This window comes from Moschus berezovskii, chromosome 18 (genome assembly GCF_049115385.1).
Source record: "Moschus berezovskii isolate FMDL1 chromosome 18, NW_MosBer_1.0, whole genome shotgun sequence".
Taxonomy (NCBI): Eukaryota; Metazoa; Chordata; class Mammalia; order Artiodactyla; family Moschidae; genus Moschus; species Moschus berezovskii.
Genome location: NC_142477.1, coordinates 76,021,257 through 76,038,589, shown reverse-complemented (window position 1 = coordinate 76,038,589; position 17,333 = coordinate 76,021,257). Strand labels below are relative to the sequence as shown.

General features: G+C 55.0%; 2 protein-coding genes across 3 annotated transcripts in view; both read left to right on the top strand.

The window, feature by feature from the left end:
• DOCK2 (dedicator of cytokinesis 2) overlaps window positions 1-992 on the top strand; it is a 473,020-nt gene extending 472,028 nt beyond the window's left edge. Inside the window, exon 52 of the mRNA XM_055421792.2 lies at window positions 420-992. Within this exon, the coding sequence (XP_055277767.2) occupies window positions 420-482 (63 nt within the window). The 3' untranslated portion in view covers window positions 483-992. The remainder of the gene's footprint in view (window positions 1-419) is intronic.
• Window positions 993-12,549: 11,557 nt separating this feature from the next.
• On the top strand, window positions 12,550-15,294 carry FOXI1 (forkhead box I1). 2 transcript variants are annotated; one of them, XM_088827579.1, is made up of 2 exons: window positions 12,550-13,126; window positions 15,014-15,294. In XM_088827579.1, the coding sequence occupies exons 1-2, from the start codon at window positions 12,550-12,552 to the stop codon at window positions 15,292-15,294; spliced, it is 858 nt and encodes a 285-aa protein (XP_088683705.1). The 2 variants fall into 2 exon arrangements, with proteins under 2 accessions (XP_088683705.1, XP_055277677.2); XM_055421702.2 differs by having other exon boundaries at window positions 14,732-15,294.
• The last annotated feature ends 2,039 nt before the right edge of the window (window positions 15,295-17,333 follow it).

Below are 17,333 nucleotides of genomic sequence, written 5' to 3'. Positions count from 1 at the left end.
CAGAGGCAGGAAGGCACCCCAGCAGTTTGAGCCTCAGGATGCCATTAAAGCCAGACTCCGCGGCTGCAATAATTGCACGTCCCCTGTGAGTGTGCATGGAGTCAGGCCCCAGGCTAGGCCCTTTCCAAACATGATCCATTTGACCTTCCTCTGCCCCTTTGAGGGTCTTATCAGGCTCACGAAGTTGGGGGTGCAACCCACCCAAGTTCACATGGTCCCAGAACCAGAAAAACCTGTGCTCTCACCACTGCAGGGCCCAGCCTTTCTGTCACATCAGCCAAGGTCACAGCCGCTCAGGCCCAATGGGCTGTGGCAGGGGTCAGCTCAGGGGCCCTTATGAGGGGCACGGGGAGCCCTGCTTTGGGGCTCATGGGAACCCTATCCCAGGTTGTGTCTGCTTATTCTCTTCTCCCGTGCAGCTGGCTGGCAAACCTCCAGAGGAAGGCAAGCCGACCCCCGACTCCATGTCCACCGACCTGTGAGATGCTGCTGACCACGGCTGTGCCTGGGGAGACAAGGCTGGGGGTTTCTAGAATCGGAGACAGGCGGTGGGACATTGATGCCTCAAAGAGTGGGGAGCCTGTGCATCAGTGGCCTGCACTCAGAGAGAGAGTGGGCTGCTCCGGGCCCCACTGTCAGAGGTGACAGACCCAGCAACACCAGGGCCACGCACCCAGGTGCTGGGTGACAACGCCCAGCTGGGATTCTTAGCCACACAAGGAGCCACCAAGGATGCCTTCTCTCAGAACGACTCCCCATCATCCTGGGCGCGTGTGTTTACAGCCCAGTTTATTAGATATAAGGAGATATATTTGTGTGTGTGTTTCATTTGCTAAGTCCTAGCACTTAACAGCTCTTAAATATTCTTTTATTTTATTTTTGGTTAACACTTTTGTACTTTACATTTTTAATACAACCAGTCTCTTTTCTAGCTGACCGTCTCCAAAGTGTTGCTGTTTCTTACTGACAATAAAAATGATTCGGTGATTCAAGCAAGCCTCAGTGCATAGATCCATCAACTGATCGCCTCAGGCCCAGGACTGGACTAGGAGCACCCAGGGATGCTCAGGAGACAGGCAGGCCCATGGCCTCCAGTGATGCTATGAAACCTAGCTCCCACCCATCCCAGTGAAAATCTGCCTGCCTCGTTCATACCACCCCAAGGAATCTTCTCCAAAAATTCGGATCATTTAAATATTATTTATGGTTAACGGTTTTGTACTTTACGTTATTACCTAGATGAAGAAACCAAGGCACAGCTCACGTGATGTGAGCTAAGATTACACACTTGGTACATGGAGCAGCAGGGATCAGACTTGTATCAGGGGACTTCCCTGGTGGTCCAGTGGTTGAGAGTCCTCCTTCCAATGCAGGGGACGCGGGTTCAATCCCTGGTCAGGGAACTAAGATCCCACGTGCCATGAGGCAGCTAAGCCCACATAAAGCAATTACTCAGCTTGGGTGCCTCAACTAGAGAGAAGGTCGTGCTCAACAACAAAAGATCCTGCACACTGCACCTGGGACCCAGCACTGCCAGAGACACACGAATGAGTGGGTGAACAGACACACCCACTCCAGAGACACATGAATGAGTGGGTGAACAGACGCACACACTGCCAGGGACCCACGAATGAGTGAGCAGACGCACCCGCAGCCAGAGACACACGTTGAGTGGGTGAACAGATGCACGCACTGCCAGAACACACGATGAGTGGGTGAGCAGACGCACCCGCTGCCAGAGACACACGAATGAGTGAACAGACACACCCGCTGCCAGAGACACACGAATGAGTGGGTGAGCAGACGCACCCACTCCAGAGACACACGAATGAGTGAGTGAACAGACACACGCGCTGCCAGAGACACACGAATGAGTGAACAGACACACCCGCTGCCAGAGACACACGAATGAGTGAACAGACACACACGCTGCCAGAGACACACGAATGAGTGAACAGACACACGCGCTGCCAGAGACACACGAATGAGTGAACAGACACACGCGCTGCCAGAGACACACGAATGAGTGAACAGACACACGCGCTGCCAGAGACACACGAATGAGTGAACAGACGCACCCACTCCAGAGACACACGAATGAGTGAGTGAACAGACGCACCCACTCCAGAGACACACGAATGAGTGGGTGAGCAGAGGCACCCGCTGCCAGAGACACACGAATGAGTGAGCAGACGCACCCACTCCAGAGACACACGAATGAGTGAGTGAACAGACGCACCCACTCCAGAGACACACGAATGAGTGGGTGAGCAGAGGCACCCGCTGCCAGAGACACACGAATGAGTGGGTGAACAGACGCACCCACTGCCAGAGATACACGAATGAGTGAACAGACACACCCGCTGCCAGAGACACACGAATGAGTGGGTGAACAGACGCACCCACTGCCAGAGATACACGAATGAGTGAACAGACACACCCGCTGCCAGAGACACACGAATGAGTGAGTGAACAGACGCACCCGCTGCCAGAGACACACGAATGAGTGGGTGAGCAGACGCACCCACTCCAGAGACACACGAATGAGTGGGTGAGCAGACGCACCCACTCCAGAGACACACGAATGAGTGGGTGAGCAGACGCACCCACTCCAGAGACACACGAATGAGTGGGTGAGCAGACGCACCCACTCCAGAGACACACGAATGAGTGGGTGAGCAGACGCACCCACTCCAGAGACACACGAATGAGTGAACAGACGCACCCACTCCAGAGACACACGAATGAGTGGGTGAGCAGACGCGCCCACTCCAGAGACACACGAATGAGTGAACAGACGCACCCACTCCAGAGACACACGAATGAGTGGGTGAGCAGACGCGCCCACTCCAGAGACACACGAATGAGTGGGTGAGCAGACGCACCCACTCCAGAGACACACGAATGAGTGGGTGAGCAGACGCACCCGCCGCTGGACCGGAAGTTAGCCTTTGCCCTGGTGCTGCATCTTGGATGCCTTCACGCCCCGGCCGTCTGTCGCCTGTATCCACTGCAGTCCCTTACTGTAGCCACCACCTCCCTCTCCAAGCCCCCGCCCTGTTGCCTGGCCCAGCTTCTACTCTCTCCTTAACAAGGCCTCCAGCGAGTTCTGTCCTCATGGTAATGGGGAGTCGGGCTGCACCGTGAATACCCTGTAGTGAGGAGACAGCGTCCAGAGGTTGGGTATCGGGCTGGACTCACTTTGTGAAGGGGCAGGGAGTGCATGTGAGCAGAGGGCCCCTGAGGAGCTGAGGAACAGCCAGCCCGAGCATCTCAGGGCTTCACGGCCTGTGAGCGGCAGGTGGAGAAACTTAGACAGTGCGTGGAGGTAGACCCTTGGAGCAGTGAGACCCAGAGTGAGAGACATCTCAGGGTGTGATAACAAGGGTTTCCAGGGAGACAACGGCCAGCCCCAAAGCCAGTTTTTCATCGGCTTTTGCCAGAGGCGGACTCAGGAAGGAAGAGTAGGTCAGGTGACGGACAGAGGCCTTGGTGGTAAAGTATTCGTCCCCAGAGACAGGTGGGGCAGGGAGGTCAGGACAGACTGCAGGAGAGGCAAGAGCTGGTGCTGCACCAAACCCACGGAGCAGGTACCATGAAGAAGACTTCCATAAAATACTAGTGTCCGCTATTCACTGAGCGGTTCATAATAAATAACCCTTAAATAATCAGCTATTAACCCAAACGCTTATAATAATAAACACAATTAACCATACTGTTTTTCTCAGACTTAACTCTTAATGACTTAAATGGGAAAATTCTTAAGATAGTTGGATTTGGTTATTTTTTACTATTTATAAAATTGGGGGGAAAGGAAGTAGATTTTATGAAAAATATGTCCCAGTGGCAAACTCTCCAAATTCACACAGAGTTTATAAAGAGTTTAAAATTAAACATAAACAACATATTTGGTGTTATATGTAATTAAAAAATCTAATCTAAAATTTATACCAATGTAAAATTACACCAAACTAATACTTGGGAAAGCATTAGATTTCCATGAACAGGTGTTGCCTAGTTTTGTTGAGTGACCACATTTACACTTGAGTAGGTGTGGTTTCCAGGGGTCATGTGAAGATCTGTCCAGCCGGACCCTGAGTAAGCACACTGACGCTGACCCTGACTGCGGGACAAGAGAGGAGCGTCGGTGACCCCTGGGCCAGCCACACAGGCATCAACTGATTTCTTTTTTTAATTATCATTTATTTTTCACTGTGCTGGGTCTTCATCGCTGCAAGCAGGTTTTCTCTAGTTGTGGCAAGAGGGAGCGACCCTGTAGGTGCCGTGGCGTCTCTTGTTTTGGATGGACGCTAGGGCGTGCTAGGAATGGACTAGGAAACGCACGCTAGGGCGTGCAGGCTCAGCAGTTGTGGCTCACGGGCTTAGCAGCCCCACAACATGTGGGGTCTTCCTGGACCAGGGATCAAACCCGTGTCCCCTCCATTGGAGGACTGATTCTTGATCTTTAAAATAAATTCATTAAGTTTAAAACAAGAAAAGCAATGTGAGAGCTGATTTCTGATTTGCAGGGACACAGGGGAGAGTCACTGCTGTGGCAGTAAGCCACAGTATAGATGAGCACTCACAGCCTGTTCTCCCCGCCAGGTGTGACGTGCTTGGTCCAGAGCTCTGCAGGAAGCTCCATCCCCTCCGTCTAGAGGCTGTGGGCCCACAGGGAAGTCAGGCGGTACACTGGGCACCACAGCAACGCGTGCCGGGTGCGAGGGCCCAGCGGCGGAGGCCGCCTGCCCGGCGGGGTGGAGGAGGCAGAGGTCCGCAGGAAGAGGAGGAAAGGCAGGCACCTTCCGGCAGTCACGTGATGGGCACGTGGCCGCAACGCCAGGCGGAGCGCGGAGAGGAGCCGGGGACGTGGGACCGCGGGACGGGAGCGCTCAGCCCGGCGCGGGCTGGGCCTGGAACGCCAGGCTGGCCAGCTGATATTTTGAGAGGCAACACGCTTGAGTACCTACTATGTGCCAGGCACTGCTCTTGGCAATTTGCACTTAGTAATTGCTGAAGCTCACAACCCGCCTCTGAAGTATAGACCATTACCATTCTCAATTTAAGTTAGGAAACAGGCCCAGAGAGGCACAAGGCCTGGCCCTGCGTCGCCCAGCTTGGAGACGGCAGGGCAGGGACTTTATCTTCTGGGTCCCGAGGAGCAGGCTGCCGACTGGCATGATTCCAAAGGATAGCAGGCAGGCCATGACCTCATCCCCAGCCCACTGGCTCCCTCGGCTGGGTGTGCCCTGGGGATCCCTAAGAGGGCTGTGCCCAGCGCCACTTGGGCCTCACAAGTCAGTCTCTGCGGCACAGGCCTGGGAAGACTGCATTTTAATAAGCGCCACAGGTGGGACCCATAGGCGAGACCTGCTGAGCAGGACCTTGAAAACTATACGGCTTTGCCCCCCATCTGCTAGATGGAGAAACTGAGGCCTAGAGCGGCCAGCAGAGCCCACAGAGTCCTGAGTGAAAAATGAATGAGTGACCCAGCCCAGCCAGAGCCGCTGCCCAACCGGTGTCCTTCCCCCAGAGATGGGGCGACGGGACTGCTTGTTGAGAAGACTGTTTCTAGGTGGAGCACAAAGGCCACTGGTGATACAAGAGGGCATGTTCAGTGGCTGCGGTCACAGCTTCCCATCCATTTACACTAGCTTCCTGTTGCTGGCATCACAAACGCTCACAAGCTTGGTGGCTTAAAACACAAACTTGTCTACTATTGTTCTTGAGGCCAGAAATCCTAAACCAGTCTTGGGATCAAAATCAAAATGACATTTAGGCTTCCCTGGTGACTCAGATGGCAAGGACTCTGCCTGCAAGGCAGGAGACCCAGGTTCCATTGCTGGGTTGGGAAGATCTGGAGAAGGGCATGGCTACCCACCCCCGTATTCCTGCCTGGAGAACCCCATGGACAGAGGAGCCTGGTGGGCTCCACCATGTTGTCGCAGAGTCAGGTATGACTAAGCGACTAACACACACACAAGAAGACAGTTAGTTCCTTGTTTCTTTGCCTCTTCCAGCTTCTAAAGGTGGCAAAGCATTCTTTTGGCATTCCCCGGCTTGTGGCCAGATGGTTCCAGTCTCTGATTCCTCTGGTACATCTCCTCCTCTGTGATTAAATCTCCCCCTGTCTCCCTCTTAGAGGAACACTTCTGATTACACTGGGCCCACCTGGATCATCCAGGGCAATCAGTCTCTCTGGTCCTCACTTAATCCCTTCTGTAAAGTTCCTTTTATCTTGGAAGAATTCACAGATTCTGGGGATTTGGAAATCATTATTGGGGAGGGGCCATTCTCCCTGTCACACACATGATGAGAAAAATCACTCCCTTTTCAGTTCTCTTCAATGCTTTTGCCTTCTCCAAGGAGAAAGTCCTTGGCTGGTGTGTTTCATCGCTTCTCTAAGACCTGCTGATCTCACATCCTAGCAGAGTGAGCAAGCTCAGGCTGGTACTGCCTCAGTTTCCTCATCTATAAAATGGGGATAATTATAGTACACCCCCCAAAAAAACAAAATATGGTGAGGACTGGATGAGATAACAAGGTAAGGGTCCGGGCTGTGCCCAGCATGATGTGAGCTCTAAAAATGGCACTTCTCCCTATTTTATTTACGGCAAGTGATACTGATTTCTGATGAACCATTCCCATAAATCGTATGGAACTTCTCTTTAAATTTGTTTAGCTAAAATAAAAAGAAATGTAAGAGCTGATTTAAAAATTATAAGTAATTGAAACTGCAGACACTGCACAGAGATGGGAAAATGAGGAGGCTGTAAGTGTCCACACTGTGTGACTCCGACAGTGTCCTGCACACACCCAGAACTACTGCTGTGGAGACAGCTGGTTAGCGTCTTCTGATGCCTGGAAGAATGAACCGGTGTTGCCAAGCATCCCTTACGAGGCGTTTCCTATACTATCATTCAGTTCTTGCAACAGCCCTTGGAAGGAGGGAACCCTGGTTATGCTCATTTTTCATACACACGAACAGAGACTCAAAAATTAAACCACAGAAAGGCACTCAGAAAACATAACTGGAGGAGTCAAATCTGAATCCAGATCAGTCCAACCACCCCCCCACCCCGGGCTGCCTTCTAAGGCAGTTTGTCCCACTGCCACCCCAGTTCTCACTGTTTCTTTCTCAGTAGATTGAGTCGGGGGCATGTTTCCTCCCTGAAGCTGTTGCTGGTCCTGTGAACCCTTTTCTTTATTTAAAGGGCTCAGAAACCCTGGGCTATTGACCCGACAGGTCACCTAGTCTCTGCACTGGGATCCCTGCTTTTAAATAGATGGCCACCAGAGGGCGGTGTTGGCCCATGTTTCTCCAGCCTCCCGCTCACCAGAACCAGAGCTGCAGAGAGGGGACCAGCATGGGGCCAGACTCCTATTCCGAGTCAGAAGCTCCTGCTCGGAGGCAGAGAAGCCAGCAATGGGAAACCAACCTCAAAGTGCCCCGAGACACAGCGCTGGTGAACACTGCTGCGGGATGGGACAGGAGGCCCAGAGGCCCATTGCCCTGGCAGAAAACTGATCTCCCGTCCCCATTGTATAGAGGAGGAAACTGTAGCACAGCGTTTGGGCTAGAAGCCCATTCCCCATCCTGACCAATCCTCACCCTGTCGGGCTCCCAGAAACCCTGGAACTCAGGAACTGTTGTCTTGTATGTGCAGAAAGGAGCAGAGCTCTAGAAGCCACGCCTGTGAAAGAGGAATCCAGAAGAGGCAGGGAAGTCCACGGGCTGAGGGTCGTGTAGTCCCAGCTGCTGGACACGGCCTCTCCCTTCACACTCAGGCTCCCAAGCCCCTGACAAGCGCTCACATTCGTCGAGCACGTGCTATGCGCCTCGGAACAACGCTGGGGGTAGTTGCCTTTCCCCACTTGACAGATGAGGACACCGAGGCCCACAACAATCAGCTGCTCTCTGAGATATTACCGAGCCCAAGGAGCAGTGTCAGGATTGAGACCCAAAAGTCTGGCTCTGGAGCCTGAGCCTGCTCCCTGCCCGGCCCTGTGCTGCAGGTTCAGACCCCCGCCTCCTGGGCCTCCGGTTATTCGCCGTGCTTGGCCTGTTTCCCCACGTTCCTCCACCCCCTGAAGGTCAAGGCCAGAGGCGGTGTCCCCGGTCGGGGTGGGGGGGCCTGTGTGTGTCCACACTTTCTGCCAGCTTGGGGCCCCCCGAGCACGTGGCTGATGGCTGGGTGCATGCTCCAGAAGGGATGAGGCCCTCCCCCTCCCACAGCCCTGCCCTCAGTGTCGAGGTTTGCCCAAGGGGAGAGCGGTGGGAAAACCCTGACTGGAGAGGGCAGACCCGCTCAGCCTTGCTGTCAGAGCTGTCCTCTGCCCCAGGGGCATGCATCACTGTCCTCAGCGCAGCGCTGCCGTCCTGGGCAGATAAGTGCACACACGCACACACCCCCCACATCGTTTTTCATGCAAAACCCACATGAGGCAGGTTCTGTGTGCACCTCCACTTAATAGATAGGCAAACTGAGGCCTTGGGAGATCAAGAAACATGGTCAAGGTCACCCAGTTAACAAACAGCAAGTCAGGGATTTGAACCCAGCTCCACCCAACTTCAGAGTCCATGTTTTACATGTCCTGTTGCCTTGTCCCAAATAACTCAATCTGGGGTTCAGAATACATGGCCTCCCTCTGGATATATAATATGCAAATATGTCACAACATGCAAATATGCCACAACATACAAATATGTCACAATATGCAAATATGTCACAATATGCAAATATGTCACAATATGCAAACTGCAGCTCCGCATCCCTGGATAGTTCAGGCCCTGCCTGTCCAACTTTTTACTATTTTCCCTGAAGCAGGCTTCGATTTCTGCCTCTGGGAAAACTCAAAAAACCTAAAATAATTTCATCTTCAGAAGGACCATTGTTTATAGAGATGCTTGACTCTTTTCCCAGAAGCCCTGGGACGGGTTGATGGGGGCTTCCCAGATGTAGCCCCAACCCCCCCCACCCCAACCGGGGTCCTACAGGCAGCTCCTGTTTCCCACCCGAGGGCTGAGGCAGTGCTTGTGCATTCAGGCATGAGGACTCTGGGGCTGAGCTGAGTGCCCCGGGCCTGAAGGTCTGGCCCCAAGGGGAGGTACGGGAGGGCGTGAGAGGCTGGCTTCCTTGGCCGCTGGTTGCCTGGGCCGGTGCCTCTGTGTGGGGGAGGCCTTGTGACACGCCCGTCTTTCTCTGATTTCCCGGGAAAGGAACTGGGGTGCAGGTGTGAGGGGACGCTCAGCTGAGTATTCCTCAAAAACACCTCTAAGGAAGGAGACCCAGCAACAGGCAAAGGGTGAACTAAGGGGTTGGGAGACAGGGTCCAAACCCAGCTCAACCATGAGCTTGTCATGTGCCTCGGGGTTCCTCTGACCATCAGTTGCCAACGGCAGGATCTGGCTATAGAGTTGGTGTCTCCACCAAGTGTCCCACCCTTCACTGATTCATCGTAAATCCCCACAGGCCACACCATCCCCCAGCCCACTCACTGCTGAGAAAACACACGAAAGGTAGCAAACTCGGTGATGAATTGTACATAACAAGTGTATATGACTTTTTATATAAGTAAAATTTGAGGGCATCTCTTTCCACCATGTGAAACGACTTACATTGATTCTGTCATAGAATGCTCACAGCAGCCACATAAACTCGTGGCATTACTCCCATTTTTACCTGAAAAACTGAGGCCAGGAAAGTTAAATCACGTGTCAAGGCTGCTCAGTTATTCAGTGGCGAGGCTGGATCTGAACCCAGATCCTTCTGGTCTCAGCACCAGTGCCTGCAGTATCTCCTCTGGTGCCTATGCTGGCCTTTTATACTTAACCTCCAAAGCAAATCACCTGTGTGCTTGCCTTTCTCTGATCATGTAAATTAGGAACTGTAGAAAGCAACAACAAAATAACATCTAATTCCCTATCTGGAAATAATAATCGACAGACTGATGAACTAGGATATTTACACAGTTCATGTACATGTGTAATATGTATTTTTGCCAAAAAAATCATGCTATTTTGCAGCCTGTTCTCCCAATTATTAGAATGTAATATTTCCCATATCATTAAATACTCTATAATCTATTTTTCATGGGACTTCCCTGGTGGCTCAGAGGTTAAAGCGTCTGCCTCCAATGCGGGAGACCTGAGTTTGATCCCTGGGTCGGGAAGATCCCCTGGAGAAGGAAATGGTAACCCACTCCAGTATTCTTGCCTGGAGAATCCCATGGACAGAGAAGCCTGGTAGGCTACAGTCCACGGGGTCGCAAAGAGTCGGACGCGACAGAACGAATGAACGAACGGAATGAATCTATTTTTCATAGTGGCATATTATTTCATCATTCAGAAAACACTCACTTTTTTAAAAAACCTGTGTTGTTGGACATTCAGGTTAGTTTCAGTTTGTTACAACTATAAATAATGCTGTGGTGGTAATTCTTGCTCTGCTTAATTCTGCAGGATGAATGATCAGAAGTGACATCTCCAGGCTCATTGTCAGGCTCTGGGTCTGCTTTAACAGGCTCCAATGTGACTGTCCTTTAAAAACTCAGGGCCCTGCCCTCAGCAAGCCTGGTAGAGAAACTCTAAACAAATTGCAGCCTCCTTTTCTTTGCTTTTCAGAAAGAAAGGACAAAGGTGCTGCTTCCAAGCCTCATCTGGGCACGCAGGCCCTTTCTGACCCACACCTCACTCACTGTCCAAGGTGGGGACAAATGGTCCCTCAGGCCCTGAAGGAGCTCTCCCACTCAGGCACCCAAATCATCCTCCGGGCATCAAGAGTTGATAATGAGATTCATTCGATGGCATTTAGGTTTTCCAAATGAACCTCATGTGGAGGAGAGCAGAGACACAGGCGAGGGAGGATCCTCTGGCTGGGACAGAAAGCAGCCTTCTATGGACTTCCCTGGGGATCCAGGAGGTAAGAAGCCGCCGACTAAGGCGGGAACTCGGGTTCAGTCCCTGGCCCAGGAAGACTCCACGTGCTGCGAGCCCCTGAGCTGCTGAGCTGCAGCCACTGAGCCTGCGCTCTAGAGCCCACGCTCCGCAACCAGAGCAGCCCCTCACCACAGCTGGAGAAAGCCCAGGGCAGCAGCGAAGACCCGCACCGCCAGAAAAGAAAGAAAGAAAGCAAGGCAGCTTTCTCTTTGGCCTTGGAGACAGGTGGGGTCTAGAGGAAGAGACAGGAAGTTGAATGAGGAGACGGAAGCAGAGGCAGGAGGGCGGGAGGGAGGCGGTGACCAGAGAGACTGACGTGAGCTTTTCTCCCATTTCTGACCCCAGGTGCTGCTAGAACCTGCTCAGGGGCAGCTCCTTGCGCTCTGAGAAGGGGGACCCACTCACTCCCCAAGCTGAGGGCCTGCCCCAGGATGCAGGGGCAGCTGAGACACGTCACCTTCAAGCACCAGATGGAGAATGAGGCCCAGGGAGGCGGACGGACTGGCCGGGAGGCGCAGAGGAACCAGTGTGGACGGGGCCCCTGCTTCTGGAGCCCGAGGCAGAGCAGGCTGGGGAAGAATGGCCCAAGGAGGGCTCTCCTCCTGGCCTCAGCCCCCGGGGCCCGGGGGACTCTGCAAGCCGAAAGGCTTGGATCAGATAAGGAGCCAGAGCCTGCTCTGTCCCTGCAGCCAGAAAGAAGCCAGGAGACTCCAAGTTCCCTCTCACTTTCTCCTGCAGTCCCACACATTCCTCTTCCTTCTGTTGTTTTTATGAGCCTTGCTGCTGCTCTGGGAGAATCCCCAGGTCTTTCTCGGCCTGCCTGCCTTTTCTCTGCCTGTGTGTGTGTGTAGGGAGGTCACCCATAGTTGACTGCCCGTTTTGAACCTGGCCAGAGGCTCTTCTGATTCTCCACGGCCAGCTTCTCTCCTGGAAACCCCAGAAAACGTGTCTTCACTTCAAAAGACCTCAGACTGTGGCTTCTGATGAAGTGTCTCCTCCAGTCTGAGTGAGGGGTCAGGATGCGAAGAAGAGGGAGACGGAGGGGACGGGCAAGGGACGCAGAGGCATGTCAGACAGACAGACAGACGCGGAGAGCGGAAGAAAGCGGGGGAGCAGAGGTGGCGAGGACCTGAGCAGGAGCAGAAGGAGGCAGGGAGCCCTGAAAGCAGACTCAGAGGCAGACGGGGACTGCGGGGGGAAGGCGGCAGCTGCCTGCCGGAGAGAAGGGCAGGAGCAAGAGTGACGGCAGGGAGCCCGGGAGAGCGGGAGGGCGGCCGGTTCAGAAGGCGAGGACGGGAAAGCGCAGCAGAGAGACACACGGCAGGAGCGGCGCAGGGGGCAGGGGATGAGGAGGCAGAGCGGGGCCGCAGGAGCAGGAAGGGAGGACGGCAGAGGGGCGCCCGCGCCGTCGCTGCTGCAGCTGGGAAGCCGGCCGAGCGCGTCCTTCGGCCCGCGTGGCCGTGGCCGCGGGGAAGGGCCCTCGGGCGACCGGGGGAGGAGGGAGGGGCGGGCCGGCGGCGACGCCCGGGGTGGGGCCGGCCGGTATAAGCGGCCCGCCCGCCCCGGCAGGGCCAGCTCCCGGCAGGTGGCGGCGGCCAGCCAGGCCCAGCATGAGCTCCTTCGACCTCCCGGCGCCCTCCCCGCCCCGCTGCAGCCCCCAGTTCCCCAGCCTCGGCCAGGAGCCCCCCGAGATGAACCTTTACTACGAGAACTTCTTCCACCCGCAGGGCGCCCCCAGCCCGCAGCGGGCCCCCTCCTTCGAGGGTGCCGGGGAGTACGGGGCCGCCCCCAACCCCTACCTCTGGCTCAACGGGCCGGCCGTGACCCCGCCACCCTACCTGCCGGGCGGCAGCCCCTTCCTGCCCCAGGCCTACGGCGGCGTGCAGAGGCAGCTGCTGCCCGCCGGCGTGCCCGCGCTGGGGGCCGGCGACCTGGGCTGGCTGCCGCTGCCCTCGCAGGAGGAGCTGATGAAGCTGGTGCGGCCGCCCTACTCCTACTCGGCGCTCATCGCCATGGCCATCCACGGGGCGCCCGACAAGCGCCTCACCCTCAGCCAGATCTACCAGTACGTGGCCGACAACTTCCCCTTCTACAACAAGAGCAAGGCCGGCTGGCAGAACTCCATCCGCCACAACCTGTCTCTCAACGACTGCTTCAAGAAGGTGCCCCGCGACGAGGACGACCCGGGTGAGGGGGCCGTGGGCGCGGGGTGGTCCCCCGGGGAAGGCTTAGTCCTCCGGACACGCTTTCTAGGAAGCCCTGCAGGGGTCCTGCCCCACCACATGGGCAGAAGGAGTGCGCTGTAAAGGTGGACCCTGCAGGCAGATGTGCCGCTGACCTCTGAGTGACCTCTGAGCCTCACTCTTCCCACCTGAAAAACAGGGCCAGGATAATAGTCTCTCTGCCAGGCTTGTGGGCAGTGGGCTCATGAGATGATGCAGTTGAGGTGTTTGGTGCTGACAGAAGCTCCATGGACTGCAGTGACTGTGCCCATCGATTCAGACCCCAGCATCCAGCCTGTGGAGACGCCTGTGGGGGCGGGGGTGGGGGCTGCTGGAACTAGACAAAGCCACGGGCGCTCCAGGCCCACCGGGGAGGGACCAGACATCCGTGGGACAGCCACTCGGGGCCACATTACGCCACCTGACTGCCTTAGCTACATCGCCTCCTTGAATCAAGCCCTGCAGAGTGGCTCTTATTTCCCACCTTTTATCAGCTGAGGAAAATAACAGTCAGAGGTGAAGCACCCTGCCTAGGGTGACACAGAAGGATGTGACCGTGAAGGAGCAAGCATCTGAATGGAGGTCCCTCTCACACCAGGGTGTGAACTGTTCCTTTGTAACAAGCAGTTTCTAGAACTTAGAGGCGTGTGTGTGCTTAGTCACTCAGTCGTGCCAAACTTTTTACGACCCTGGGGACTGTAGCCCACCAGGCTCCTCTGTCCATGGCATTTTCCTGCCAAGAATGCTGGAGTGGGTTGCCTTCTCCTGGTGATCTTCCTTCTCCAAGGGATCTTCCCAACCCAGGAATCAAACGCAGGTCTCTGACATGACAGATGGATTCTTCACTGTCTGAGCCACCAGGGAAGCCCATAGTGATGTGCAGAGAGCAATATATTAAATGCTCATGTACCCATTTCCCAGAATTTTTCCTGTCACACCATAGGAAGCCAGCGTACCTCTCAGAGGAATCCCACTCCCACCCACGCTGGGGGTCGTGAGGGCAGGACTGTTGGTCCTGCAGAGGAACGCGCGTGTTCTCCCTCCGGCAGGCAGGGTCCAGACTGTCTCTCCCAGGCACAGAGCCCCTTTCACCCGTCCAGCGTTAGCCCTCTCTCACAGCCAGCCTGAGGAAGAAGGGGCACGTCCAGTGGGGCCACTTCTCAGACTAGGAAACCCAGGCCCGCCCCACGGCCCCAGTCTGAAGCTGGGACTCAAGTCCACCCTCGGAGTTCATGCTCAGGACCTTCAGGAAGCCCTCTGTTTCTCCCTGAGCTCTCTTTCCCGTCAGCAATGGAAGAAGCCCCTCCCTCGCCTTGGCCCCAGTACTTGAACCTCTTGAAGAGCCCACACGGTGGCTCCTTCGTGGCTCAGGCCTCTCACACTCCGTGCTCCGAGAGTGCCGAGGTGTGCGGCGGGTGCCTGAGTACAGATCCGTGTGGTGTGATGCGTGCTGAGTCTGTGGCATTTCTCTTTTCTTCTCTGCCTCTCTGCATCTGTTACCTTTGGTTCTAGCTATGAAGCAAAGTATTGGCTCCATCTCTGTACTTACCCTCTCCCACTCCTGTGCCAGGCAAAGGGAATTACTGGACCCTGGACCCCAACTGTGAGAAGATGTTCGACAATGGAAATTTCCGCAGGAAGAGGAAGAGAAAATCAGATGTCTCCTCCAGCACGGGCTCCATGGCCTCAGAGAAAACGGAGGCTGGTCTCCTGGCAGGCAGCCCCGAGACCGCAGAGGCCCAGGACATCTTGGACGGCACTGCACCGGGCTCCACCAGCTCCCCAGAGAAGCGGCCGACGCCACCCCCGCCAGGCACCCCATGCCTCAGCAGCTTCCTCTCGACCATGTCAGCCTATATGAGCGGGCCAAGTCCCGTGGGCCGCCCCGCGGCCACCACGCCGGGACTGAGCCTGGAGCCTGCTGACAAGGGCGGGCAGAACTCGCTGAGCTTCAGCTCCTACACTCCCCTCACCAACATCAGCAGCCCTGCGGGCAGCGGCGAGTGGGCCAGCCCCATGCCCAGCAACGCTTTGGGCTATGGGGGCTCTGTCCTTAACCAGTTCAGCCCTCCCTTCTACGGAAGCGTCAGCACGAACAGTGTCCTCTACCCCAGGGAGGGCACTGAGGTCTAGAAACAGAACAGCTCCTGAACCAGGCCAGACGGACATGCCGGGGTCCTCCACGCCGGTGCTCCAGACCTCTGACTCACCCAGGCACACACAGGAGGCTCAGAGGAAGTCATCCTTTTTCTGGAGTGTTGTGTAAACCTTGTGTGCATCACATATCCACCCACACAGCCCAGCCAGCTTTGCAGTGGAAATGTTGGTGACTGCATGACAGTAACCAACCTGGCCATTTATTGAGCACTCCTGTGCTAGGTGCTGTACGAGGTTCTTGGAAGGTATGATCTCCCTTTCTATTTCCCGCCACCTTGTGAGGGTCATATGAATCTACCCATTTAACAGATGAGAAAACTGAGGCTCGAGGAAGTTAAGTCACTTTCCCAGAGTCATGCAAACTAGGAAGTGGTGGAGCAGGCAGTCAAGTGCAAGTTCTGGTGACTTCCCTCAAAGTTCGGGCAAACAGAGGCAGGAATGGAGGGATTGGTTGAGCAGAAAAGGACAGTCAGTGTGATGAGTTTGATGATGGTAAACACATCAAAATCTCCCCACTGCCTTCCGGCAGCCATCACATTTAGTGACAGCCCTGGCACATCTCGTCTTGGTCCAAGTCTTTACTCTGTGGCCCCAGCTTACCTGGCAACACTCCTTTTGCTACTACTCAAGGGGGGAACCCAGATCCCTGCCCCTGCTGGACAGTGTGCCTAACCTCCCCCCACAGAGGGAGGTTGCCTCCCCAGCCCCATAGACCAGGAGCCGGGCAGGGAAGGGAGGAGTGTGCACCTCACACTCCCACCACTGCTCCACCCACTGGCAAAATCTTGTAAAGCCCAACTTCCTGTGTGCACGTCATGGACCAGTGAGCTGGAGGGGGCTGAGTCTTCCAAGAAAAGCAAGGGCAAATCAGTGATTCCTTCTTAATAGCCCAGGAGGGGCTTCAGATCGTCACAGGGGGGTCCACGCGGGCAGCTCATGGGATCTGTTTCCTGTTTCTGTACATACCAGTGATGCCGCATCACAGCACCCCCTGGGAAGTGATTTTGTTTTCTTATGTTCTTTTTAATTAAAAAAAACAAAACACTACGTGTGCCCCTTCCTTGTGAGCTTTCCTGTCTATTGAGTTGACTCCATGTGGAGCCAAGTGCAGCCTGGAGCTAAAGGCTTCGGGGACAGGAGGTGGAGAAAGCACAGGTATCAGTCTCTTTCCCTCCTCCACGCTGACACAGGGACAACAAGACAAAGCTCCTCAAAAAAAGAGGGGAGGTTGTGGGACACAAAACCTGGCCTGGGGTTACAGCTCATGCAATCACCCCTGCATTATGATCACACAACTCCATCCCCAACAGCCCTGTGCAGGGAGTGGAACTAACCCCATCACTACACAGACAAGAAAGTTGAGGGTCAGAGTGGTTGAGCAAATCTCCTCAAGTCCTCAGCCAGTTCCTGCCATGTCTACTGACCCCGCACCTCATCACGCGGTAGCACAGCCTCAGAGGTGGCTCCATAGTGGCAGTGACGACAGTCCTGTTGGCTGCAGTTCACTGAGGGCTGTAGGCAGGCACTGGTTCAAGTGCTATGCAGAGGGAGCTTTTGACTCTCACAACAGGGCACATGTACAGACCCTGGCGAGTCACTCGGGTGCCTGGCACAATGCCTGCTAGAGGACTTGCACAGACGCTGGAGGTCTTCTTGTTGGAGAGACCTCTTCCGATGCGCTTGTGTCAGGCCATGCCAAGCAGCTCTCTCAGGCTCTGGGAGGCTGTTTTTCCCTGGAGTAAGAGAAAGTATTTGTTGCTTAGTCATGTCTGGACTCTTTGTAACCCCATGGACTGTAGCCCGCCATGCTCCTCTGTCCGTGAAATTTTTTAGGCAAGAATACTGGAGTGGGTTGCCATTCCCTTCTCTAGGGGATCTTCCCAATCCAGGTATCCAACCTGGGTCTCCTGCACTGCAGGCAGATTCTTTTACTGTCTGAGCCACCAGGAAGGCCTAGAGTTAGAGGAGGTGGTAAATAATGCTGCTGCTGATAATAATAATAGAAGTATTCATTG

What these genes read in the sequence shown, in the direction of transcription:
- FOXI1 (XM_055421702.2), top strand. Translation starts at nt 12,550, where the DNA reads ATGAGCTCCTTCGACCTCCCGGCGCCCTCCCCGCCCCGCTGCAGCCCC. An exon ending in CCGCGACGAGGACGACCCGG is followed by an intron (nt 13,127 to 14,731) that starts GTGAGGGGGCCG and finishes CTCCTGTGCCAG; the next exon opens with GCAAAGGGAATTACTGGACC.